The sequence below is a fragment of the Sarcophilus harrisii genome, chromosome 2, assembly GCF_902635505.1.
Source record: "Sarcophilus harrisii chromosome 2, mSarHar1.11, whole genome shotgun sequence".
NCBI classification, from domain to species: Eukaryota; Metazoa; Chordata; class Mammalia; order Dasyuromorphia; family Dasyuridae; genus Sarcophilus; species Sarcophilus harrisii.
In genome coordinates, this window is record NC_045427.1 from 340,184,294 (window position 1) to 340,196,565 (window position 12,272).

General features: G+C 32.9%; 1 protein-coding gene across 4 annotated transcripts in view; it reads left to right on the forward strand.

The window, feature by feature from the left end:
• Positions 1 to 12,272, forward strand: part of WDHD1 (WD repeat and HMG-box DNA binding protein 1) — a 110,199-nt gene that overhangs the window by 70,281 nt on the left and 27,646 nt on the right. For all 4 annotated transcript variants that reach the window (XM_031952978.1, XM_031952976.1, XM_031952979.1 and 1 more), the window contains 2 exons: positions 7,540 to 7,654; positions 8,280 to 8,411. In XM_031952978.1, the coding sequence (XP_031808838.1) occupies positions 7,540 to 7,654; positions 8,280 to 8,411 (247 nt within the window). The remainder of the gene's footprint in view (positions 1 to 7,539; positions 7,655 to 8,279; positions 8,412 to 12,272) is intronic.

The window sequence follows — 12,272 nt, forward strand, 5'->3', positions numbered from 1 at the left end:
AGGTGAGGATAAAGAGAGGATAACAATAGAAAAGAATATTATTCCAGTGAGCAGATCTATGGAAAATGGAGATTTGCACTGAGAATGCAGTTCTCAGTGGACAGAAAGTCCTGGCAGCAAAGGGAGCTGCCAAGGCCCATCTGCATCCAAGCTGGGTTTCAACTTGAGCTGGAATTCAGTGAGTTTCTTCAATTCTATAGGATTGGAATTCCTTTGCTAGATAACACAAAGAAACTGTCTTGTTTGCTTTCCCTTGGTCAGGGTCCCTCACTGAGGTAAAGTTGAAGAAAATTTTCTCCTTCAAGGATTTTTAGAGTTTTGGGGTTCCCTCTTCAATAGGAGTCCACCAAAGTTTATTGAATAGGGTGTGTACCATGGTCAAATTTGAGCTTTAGGAAAATTACTTTCATAGCTGTGTAGAGAATGAAATGAATTGAAAGAGAGTTGAGGTAGGCAGACTCATTAGAGGCTATTGCAGAATAGCTAATACATGAATTATTGAGGGCCTGGATCAGAGTGGTAGCAGTTATCAAACAAGAAAAGGTGGCAGATCTTTCAAAGATAAAATCATCAGAATTTGGCAATGAATTAGAGAATGAGGAGTCAATGAGAATAAGATTTAAAAAATGTATGTACAAAAAAATTTTTATAAACCAAATTTGTGACCTCATTGCTACAAGGATTGAAGTGACTACTGAAGAATGTTTTTTGCCAATAAATACTGGCATGTGCTCTGCTGCTATAGAGGTCTTATTTATAGAATATTCACAAAATAAACACAAATTAATCTTGGAGAGAGATTGCTTGAGGAAAATAACATTGACTGCAGGTCTTTACAAATAGGCTGTCAAAATGTGTTCTATCATTTTCAGTAACAGAGGAATCACCATATTTGGATTCATCACTTTAATCCTTGTGATGCAAATAAAGAGCTATATTAGAACAGAGTTCTGGATTTGAAGTCAAAGAAAGAGCCTTTAATATCTTTGAAACTTTGGCAAGCCAGTTAGATTTTCTAGATCTCAGTTTCTTAATATTTAAAAATAAAGGAATCAGACTATACAAATTCTAAAGTCCTTTTAACAATAAATATGTGATCCAAAATGTATTTGGAGATGAGAACAGTTAGGAAATAACACCATTCTGAGTAGTAACTTAGTGCCCAGGTAGGCTATTTTTTTTTTTTTTTTAAGATTAAAGTGTATTTGGAATGTTTAGTGTTTTGGGATAGGTTATTTAAAGAGATTTTTTAACTCTTTGTCTTCAGATTCTCACCCCTTTTCAGAATTAAGAGATTTGATTTTCTTTTTTAAGAATCAGTAACTTCTTTTTAGTGGTTCTTTATTGTTCTTAGTACCATACCAGCCTTTCCCATTGTTGGTGTTAGAGTTTATTTTCTGTTTTAAAAATATATAAGAAGTTGGATTCATATTTGTAATTGATATTTTGTTCCATTAAAGCACACCAAGCTTTGTATTTTATTCAGACTTTATTGTTAAAATTTTTTAATAGCTTTTTATTTTCTAAGTACATGCAAAGATAGTTTTCAGCATTCACCCTTGCAAAACTTTGTGTTCCAAATTTTTCTCCTTCCTTTCCCCTAACCTCCTAGATAACATGTGATTCAATATAGGTTGAACATGTGCAATTCTTCTAAATATATTTCCACATTTATTATGCTGCATGAGAAAAATTAGATCAAAAAGGAAATAAAATGAGAAAGAAAAAAGTAAGTAAACAACAACAAAAAAGGTGAAAATACTATATTATGATCCACATTCATTCTTCTTTCTGGATACAGATGGCTCTCTCCATCACAAGTCTATTGAAATTGGCCTGATTCACCTTATTGTTGAAAAGAACCAAGTCCATCATAATTGATCATCACATAATCTTGTTCTTGCTATGTGCAATGTTCCCTTGGTTCTGCTCACTTAACATGGCATCAGCTTAATGTCAGTCTTTCCAGGCCTTTCTGAAATCAATCCTGGTGATCGTTTCTTAAAGAACAATAATATTCTTTAACATTTATATACTATAATTGTCATTCCCAACTGATGGGCGTCCACTCATTTTCCAGTTTCTTGCCATTACAAAAAGAGTTGCTTATAAACATTTTTGCACATGTGGGTCCTTTCCCCTTTTTTTTAAATGATCTCTTTGGGATACACACTCTACTGGGTCAAGGAGTATATACAGTTTGATAGCTCTTTGGGCATAATTACAAATTGCTTTCCAGAATGGTTGGATTAGCTCACAATTCCACCAACAATGTCTCAGTTTCCCACATCCCCTCCAACATTTATCATTATCTTCTGTCATCTTAGCCAATCTGAGAGGTGCACCTCAGAGTTGTTGTAATTTTCATTTCTCTAATTAATAGAAATTTAGAGCATTTTTTCATATGACTAGAAATGGTATTTTTTTATCTGAAAATTGTTCATATCCTTTGACCATTTGTCACTTCTATTCTTATAAATTTGAGTCAATTCTCTATATATTTTAGAAATGAGGCTTTTATCAGAACTCTTAGAGGTAAAAAAAAATATCTTTCCAGTTTTTTGTTTTCCTTCTAATCTTGATTGCATTGGTTTTGTTTGTACAAAACCTTTTTAATTTAATCAAAATTATCCATTTTTGTCAAAGGATATGAATAGACAATTTTCACATGATGAAATTGAAACTATTTCTACTCATATGAAAGGGTGTTCCAAATCGCTATTTGTTGGAATCTTTACAAAGTATTAAGCCATTAGAGTTGATAGAGACAATAATTATCTAATTTGGCATGGTTCAATATGATTGATTTGATCTTAGAAGGAGATATTTTGGGCCAGAACTTGAAACAAGGTACTAAGTACAACTGATAGAAACGATGCTTGTGTTCACACCTTTAGAGAGCTCATAAGTATCTAAATACTCAATGGAGTTCACACGTTTGGGAGATTTCAGGGCTTAGTATGAGATATCCGAATTCACACCTCCCTTAGGGCCAGAGAGCACTCTGGGAGATAACCCAGAATCCCTCTCTCTCCAGAAGGAGGAGTTAACCTTTGGGAGATCATATATATATACAGGAAGCTCTTAGAGCTTGAGGGAGAGTTTCTTGGGAACATTGACTGGGGTCAGAGCGGAGCACTCTGAGAGGAAGCCCACAAGTCCTATCTTCGAGGCAAGAGAGATTCTTTGCATCTTTTACCTTGGTGCTGGCTGGAGTAAGAAGGGCAAACCTTTGGATTTGGAGACATTCAGACAGAGCTCTTAGAACCAAGCAGAGAGATAGGCCTCTGAGCTAACCGGGCTATATTGAAGGACACAATAAAAGATCTGAACTCTTTTATCACCTGGCTGTGTTTTTGGAAAAAGAACACCACAGCTATTGATCAGAGAAATGCAAATTAAGACAACTTTGAGATACCACTACACACCTGTCAGATTGGCTAAGATGATAGGAAGAAATAATGATGAATGTTGGAGAGGATGCAGGAAAACTGAGACACTGGTGGAGTTGTGAACACATCCAACCATTCTGGAGAGCAATTTGGAATTATGCCCAAAAAGTTATCAAACTGTGTACCCTTTGATCCAGCAGTGTATGGGCTACTGGGCTAATATCCCAAAGAGATACTAAAGAAGAGAAAGGGACCTGTACATATCAAAATGTTTGTGGCAGTCCTTTTTGTAGTGGCTAGAAACTGGAAAATAAATGGATTCCCATCACTTGGAGAATGGTTGGGTAAACTGTGGTATATGAATGTTATGGAATATTATTGTTCTGTAAGAAATGACCAGCAGGATGAATACAGAGAGGCTTGAAGAGACTTACATGAACTGATGCTAAGTGAAATGAGCAGAACCAGGAGATCATCATATACTTCAACAATGATACTGTATGAGAATGTATTCTGATGGAAGTGGATATCTTCGACAAAGAGAAGATCTAATTCAGTTCCCATTGATCAATGATGGACAGAATCAGCTACACTCAGAGAAGGAGCACTGGGAAATGAATGTGGACTACTTGCATTTTTGTTTTTCTTCCCAGGTTATTTTTACCTTCTGAATCCAATTCTTCTTGTGCAACAAGAGAACTGTGTGGTTCTGCATATATATATTGTATCTAGGATATACTATAACATATTTAACATGTATAAGACTGCCTGCTATTTAGGGGGGGGGTGTGAGGGGAGGGAAGGGAAAAGTTGGAACAGAAGTGAGTGCAAGAGATAATGTTGTAAAAAATTACCCATTCATATGTTCTATCAGTAAAAAGTTATAATTTTAAAAAATCCAAAATTATCCATTTTGCATTTCATAATATTCTCTAGTTCTTTTTTGGCCATAAATTCCTTCCTTCTCCATAGATCCAAGAGGTAGAGTATCCCTTGTTTTTATTCAGACTTCAGACGATTATTTCATTTAATTCCCTTTTTCTTGGAAAATGATTTTATTTTTATTTTTTTGGTGGAGGGGAAATTTGTTTTTATTATTTAAATTATTTTTTATTGATGCCTTTTATCATTCTATCACATTCATTTCTGACAATCTCCCTAATCCACATTGGATTGAACTCTTCCTTGTGAAAAACAGTTAAAATAAAAACAATGCAGTGCCTAAATCTTTATTGTAGTTTAAACACTTTTTTTCATGCAGTGACTTCATGTGGCCTTTTTTTTTAATAAGAAAAAGAATTCCATGTTCTTTTACAATAGCCAGCCTGATTTTATGTAAATCTAACATGAACTATCCTTTTTATTAAAGATTTCTTCCTTAGAGTTAAGCTAAATCTTTGTCATTATAATTTAAACACACTTTTCTTGCCTCTATTCTTTGCCTTTTAAAATTTTTAGTAATTACTATTGGTCACTTTGTAACTTACAGTTATAGCAGTTTGTTGATATTGACTAGTTTTACTGTTGTCTATTTTGATGGTCATAAATAGAAATGTGTACTTTTTTTTTAAGCTCAGTATCTGAAAGGTAGAGGCAGCACAGTGAACAGTCAGTGGGGAGCTGGTCAACTGCCTCTGATGCATATTGCTACTATTTTCATTGTGGTTCTTATTATTGGATGTGTGATCCTAGGTAATTCATTTAACCTCTTAGTATCTAGAAAGCTCTTTAAGACTTTGCAGAGAAGGAGCTGATTTACATTGATAGCTTATTTTCTTACCTGAAAAGTTTCCTGTAGAAATGAAATCATATATCCTTTCTCTAACCTTAGTCCTTATTTAAAGATTATTTGATATTTCTTGAAAATTCAAATGTAATATTAATAATTCACTGTGAACATTAACAAATACTTTTTTTCATCCATAATTTCATGTCTCTTCCTTGATTAATATATGAAGCCAAAGAGGCTAAACCCATACCTGTGTGATTAAACAAAGGGTAGGTAGTGTATTATGTATTTAATCAAGAGATATTTGAAATAATTTTGGGTTTAATAAATTTCAGTTCATTTCTTCATGTTATTCTTTCATCCCAAAATGTATTAGTAGAAACATGGCTTTCTTTCCCCTCTTTCCATTTCAAGAAAGAAATATTATAAAATATTCTTTATTATAATTCATCAAACCCTTATAAAAGAAGGTTTATAGTAATGTCCTGAGGCAACTCATTTTACTTCTCTTGCCCTATTTGTCACTTATTAAAGAAATAGGAAGTTTAGTTAGATTAGATGATCTCAAAGTGCTTTTCATGTATAAAAATCTACTATAATGTGAGTCATTGTAGCACATTGTTTGATTTAAAATAGCTGTTTTTGTTATAAGAGTACTTAAGTATGTATTTTAAAAGTTTATTTGTTTTTAATTAGGAACTTATGTAATTTTATAAAAAATTAAACATTAAACTATTTACATTGCTTAAAATTCTTTTCTCTTTAGTACACATATTTTTACATTTTAAAACATGATGTACGTAGTAAACCAAAGCTATCTTATTATTTTCTTGTAATTTATATTTTAAAATACATTTCAATTATTAAATATTCCATTAAATAATTATTCCAGCTATATTAGTATCCCAGCTGGTTAAAACATATCTTTTTTTTTTTTCCAATTATAATTAGATCTTCTGTGCAATCTTTTTTGTGTTTTTGTTGTTTGTTTTCTTATTTTTCTTCTGTTTTTTCCCCTTCAGTTTTGTTACTTATTTTGAGTTAGTTTCTTGAAATATAGAGTGAATACCATTTCAAATGTTGTGAATAATTTTTTGGTTGCTGTTATGTATTACCAGATTACAGAGATATAATAATAATGATAGCTAGCATTTATGTAACACCCTAAGATTTATAAACCTTCTCATCTTGCTAGTGTCTTCCTTCTCAGATTTATTCTATATTTGTTTGTTTATCCATTCTCTCCAATTTTACTGTGAACTTTTTAAAATCAGGGTCTAATTTTTTGGGTTTTGTTTGTTATTTTTTGACTTTCTTTTTATCCTCACTGCTTGGCATATAGTAAGCATTTAATACATGTTTGTTGACTGACAATTGGTCTTTCTTTACTTTCAGAATATTATAGGTCTACTTTAAAGTTATTTGTGAAGAAAATTTTAAAGTAGAGAAGATAGTAATAGTTTAAAACCTAGCTCTTACAATATTTGACTTTTCCCCCCTCAAGAGTACACTGTCTTAAATTTCACTTTTAAGAGGCACTTCTATGTAAATAGGGTTAGAATATAAACTCCTCTAATGTAATAAGGGATTGTTTTAACTTTTAGCTTTATATCTCTAGCACCTAAAAAAGCACATGACAGCTTAATTGATTCTTGTTGATGGATTAAAAGTCCAAACCAATAGAGAACATATTGCACCTTCTGTTGATATGTTGTGTTATTGTTTCTGACATTTGCTATATCCAGATTTTTCCAAGTTCTCTGTTTGTTCTCTTAAGTCAGTGTAAGAGATATCCAAGACCTTTGTCTTATCCACACTGGTTCAGTTCACTGAAACCATCAAAAGTCATGGGTTTTATAGGAAGGATATGAGTTTTCATTAAGGTACATTTTTTTTATCCCACCAGTAAATGGTATTTTAAGCAGAGAGATGCTAGATTATTGTCTGAGGAGGGTTAGGGGCTTGGAAGCATATAGTATGAATGTTTCTAGGAAAGAGCAAGAAGGAGAAGTATGTCCAGAAAAAAGGCACACTCTAAATTAACCTAATGCTAATGGGTCTTGTAAAAGTCTTTAAGTTCTAGGCTTTTTTTTTTTTTTTTAATCCCCAAATGCCTATGTCAATTTATTTGGGCAAATATTAAGAAAGCTAATTTCACTTAGGAGTTTATTAGCAAATTTGCTGTTTAATTTGTAGAGGTGAAAGGAAAAGTGATACAGATTTTCAGTACTGGGAAAGTATATTGTCTTTATCTTACTGTAGGTAAAGCAGACAAGTTCCTGTGTAAAATATTAAAAATACTTAAATTTAATTCACATCAGAAACGTTTACTTATCAAATATTCATTGTTAAAGGCATAAAGGAGAACTTATATTTTGGTGACTTTAAAGATGTAAAAAGTTTTTCCCTTGTCAACAGGTGCATTCCTTGTAAAGGATCTCGTTTTCCTCCTACTCTTCCTCGTCCTGCTGTAGCTATATTATCGTTTCAGCTTCCTTATTGTCAACTTGCAACAGAAAAAGGACAAATGGAGGTATGTGAAAATAAAGCATCTGCATTGAATTTGAGAAATGTTTGTCAAATATTGATTATGGTCTTCAGAACAGCACTAGTTTAATACAGTGGTATCTCTGATGTGGTTTAATATGGAGTTGAAAGATAAAATGATTCAGTCTTGGATCCCTTCTAAGAAGTCTGATTTATAGATGTATCAAGCAAAAATACCTTGTTACACTGATGTCTCAAGAATTCATAGTGAAGTTCAAGTAAGGCTACTAAGTATTGATTTAAAGTCTCTTTCATATAAATATGATGATAGACTTTTAGAGGATATAGACTTAAAAAGGAGATACTATCCAAAGATTTGCATCAGGAAACTATAATCTAGTTGGAGAAATAAAATAAAGATACAGTGAAGTAACTTTTCCGGAATTATATAATACAGATAAAATTTATTATTGCTGAGACAAAGAATAAACAATTTATTTTTTAGGAATTTCCTTGATTTATTTTTTGTCTTGCATTTTATTTTGAAGAAGGGCTATATCAAGAAAACATATACTAAAGATTGATATGTGAAGACAGATAATTGAGATATTCCTAGGAAGTGAAGAAACAAATCAGTAATTTACAAATATTTCTTTTATTTTTCTTTTAAGGAACAATTTTGGCGTTCAGTTATTTTTCATAATCACCTTGATTACTTAGCTGAAAATGGCTATGAATATGAAGAAAGCATTAAAAATCAGGCAATAAAAGAACAACAAGAATTATTAATGAAAATGTTTGCGGTGAGTAAAGCAAATAATTATGTAAAATTTTGAAATAGTTTGAAATCACAGATCTGTGGAGGTGAATAATTTTCCCATCAGTACAAATTGCCACTCATCCATTCCATCACCCTGGTGGGATTCTTGTCTGTGTCCTCCCACAGATAATCATACAGGATATCTGCCCAGTGTAATTAAGAACGGGTCTTTTCACTTTTTGTGCATCCTGATGAACAAATGAATAGAGAGTATATAATCAGGGTATGTAGTAAGTTCTATAGGGAAGAGGACCCGATCCTGTCCCTAGAAGGTACAAGGGGGGCTCTGCAGCCCTTTACTTGTGGGTACAATAATGGTGAAGAGTGGCATTAAGGAATGAGCAGATGTCATGTTAGCTTTGGTTTTTGGTCTTCACCATCTTGGGCTTAGTTTTAGTGAATGACTCAGATGTTTTTTTTCCTGGATGCTTCAGTGTTACAGAACAGAATGGACTATTTATTAAACAAACCACTGTGGATAACAAGTTTTGCCAATTTGTATCTCATCAACTTTCAGATTCTTGGTGATTTTATGATTTATGGTTTTCTTCTGTATATCAGTGAGCCTGAAATAAATATAAGAAATTAAAGTTTTTGAGCAAGAATTTCCTCTAATTTATATTTAATATAGAACTAGTACAAATTATTTGTGGCAGCCCTTTTTGTAGTGGCTAAAAACTGGAAACTGAATGGATGTCCATCAGTTGGAGAATGGTTGAATAAATTGTGGTATATGAAAATTATGGAATATTACTGTTATGTAAGAAATGACCAACAGGATAATTTCAGAAAGGACTGGAGAGACTTACATGAACTGATGCTGAGTGAAATGAGCAGGACCAGGAGATCATTATATACTTCAACAACAATATTATATGATGACCAGTTCTGATGGATCAGGCCATCCTCAGCAACAGATCAATCAAATCATTTCTAATGGAGCAGTAATGAACTGAACTAGCTATGCCCTAGAAAAGAACTCTGGGAGATGACTAAAACCATTACATTGAATTCTAATCCCTATATTTATGCACACCTGCATTTTTTATTTCCTTCACAAGCTAATTGTACAATATTTCAGAGTCTGATTCTTTTTGTACAGCAAAATAACGTTTTGGTCAGGTATACTTATTTTGTATCTAATTTATATTTTAATATATTTAACATCTACTGGTCATCCTGCCATCTAGGGAGGGGTGGGGTGGGGTAAAGAGGTGAAAAATTGGAACAAGAGGTTTGGCAATTGTTAATGCTGTAAAGTTACCCATGTATATATCCTGTAAATAAAAGGCTATTAAATTAAAAAAAAAAAAAAAAAAAAAGAACTAGTACAAATTAGTTCTGTCACATTAAGTGAGTTCCTTTTAATTAACAATTATTAATTAAGTACCTGTTCTTGGGCCAGACTCTGTGCTAGATATTAGTAACTTAGCAGCAAAAATTTAACAGTCTCTGTCTGGAAAGAATTTATATTTTACTGGGGGAAACAGTATGACATGTATGAGGAAAGGAAAGTAAATGAGCAGCTTTGAGGGTGCAGGAAAATCATTATAGAAGATGATACATAGCTAGGAATACCAAGAGGCTGGGAGGAAGAAGAACTAGATTTCAGACATGATGAGTAAGCCATGAGAAGGAGTAGAGGCAAGTTGTGGAATGTCATTTGTAAGTTACAACAAGAAGGCTCATTTGGCTAATCTGTAAATATATGAAGAGAAGTAATTTTTTGTTTGTTTTTATTATAGCTTTTTATTGACAAAACATATGCATGGGTAATTTTTCAACATTGACCCTTGCAAAAACCTCTGTTCCAACTTTTCCCCTCCTTACCTCCACCCCTTCCCCTAGATGGTAGGTAGTCCCATACATGTTAAATATGTTAAAGTATATATTGAATACAATATATGCATACATATTTATACAGTTGTCTTGCTACACAAGAAAAATTGGATTTAGAAAGAAGGTAAAAATAACCTGGGAAGAAAAACAAAAATGGAAGCAAACAATAACAGAAAGACTGTAAATGCTATATTGTGGTCCACACTCATTTCCCAGTGTTCTTTTGCTGGATGTAGCTGGTTCTGTGCATTCCAGATCAATTGGAACTGCTTTGGATCCTCTCATTGTTGACGATAGCCATTTCCATCAGAATTGCTCCTGATATAGTATTGTTGTTGAAGTGTATAATGATCTCCTGGTTCTGGTCATTTCACTTAGCATCAGTTCATGTAAGTCTCTCCAAGCCTCTCTGTATTCATCCTGCTGGTATTTCTTACAGAACAATAGTACTCCATAACATTCATATATCACAAGTTTCTTAGCCATTCCCCAATTGATGGGCATCCATTCAATTTCCAGTTTCTGGGTGACTACAAAAAGGGCTGCCACAAACATTTTTGTACATACAAAGTCCCTTTCCCTTCTTTAATATGTCTTTGGGATATAAGCCCAGTAGTAACACTGCTGGATCAAATGGTATGTATAATTTGATAACTTTTTGAGCATAGTTCCAAATTGCACTCCAGAATGGTTGGATCTATCTGTTCATAACTCCACCAACAATGCACCAGTATCCCAGTTTTCCCACATCCTCTCTAACATTCGTTATTATCTTTTCCTGTCATCTTAACCAATCTGACAGGTATGCTATGGTATCTCAGAGTTGTCTTAATTTGCATTTCCCTGATCAATAATGATGTGGAATGCCTTTTCATATGACTCAAAATAGTTTCTTCTGAGATTTCTTCATCTGAGAATTGTCTGTTCATATGCTTTGACCATTTGTCAATTGGAGAATGGCTTGATTTCTTATAGATTAAAGTCAGTTCTCTATATATTTTGGAGATGAGGCCTTTATCAGAACCTTTAGCTGTAAAAATGTTTTCTCAGTTTATTGCTTCCCTTCTAGTCCTGTCCACATTAGTTTTATTTGTACAAAAGCTTTTTAACTTAATATAATCAAAATTTTCTATTTTGTGATCCATAATGACCTCTAGTTTGGTCACAAATTCCTTCCCCTCCACAGGTCTGAGAAGTAAATGATCCTATGTTCTTCTAATTTATTTATAATCTCATTCTTTTTGCCTAGATCATGAACCCATTTTGATCTTATCTTGTTGTATGGTGCTAAGTATGGGTCAATGTCTAGTTTCTGCCATACTAATTTCCAATTTTCCCAGCAATTTTTGTCAGATAATAAATTCTTATCCCAAGGTTTTGTCAAACACTAGTTTGCTATAGTTATTGACTATTTTGTCCTGTGAACCTAACCTATTCCATTGATCAACTAGTCTATTTCTTAACCAATACTAAATTCTCTGGGATGAAATTATTAATTGTGTGTATGATTTGCTGTTTCACCTATTCATTCTTTAGGATGAGATTATTTAGTTTCCAATTACTTTTTGGTCTGTTTTCCTCTGGCTTTTTATTGAATGTAATTTTTATTGCATCGTGATCTGAAAAGGATGCATTTACTATTTATGCCTTTCTGCACTTAAATTTGAGGTCCTTATTTTGGTCAATTTTTTTATAGGTTCCACAAACTGCTGAGAAGAAAGTATACTCCTTTCTGTCTCCATTTAGTTTTCTTCAAAGATCTATCATACCTAACTTTTCTAGTGTTCTGTTTACCTCTTTAACTTCTTTCTTATTTATTTTGTGGTTTGATTTATCTAGTCCTGAGAGTGCAAGGTTGAGATCTCCCACTATTATAGTTTTGCTATCTATTTCTTCTTGGAACTCTCTTAACTTTTCCTTTAGGAATTTAGATGCTATGACACTTGGTGCATATATGTTTAGTATTGATATTGCTTCATTATTTAAGAGGTGTGGGAGAAGTTTC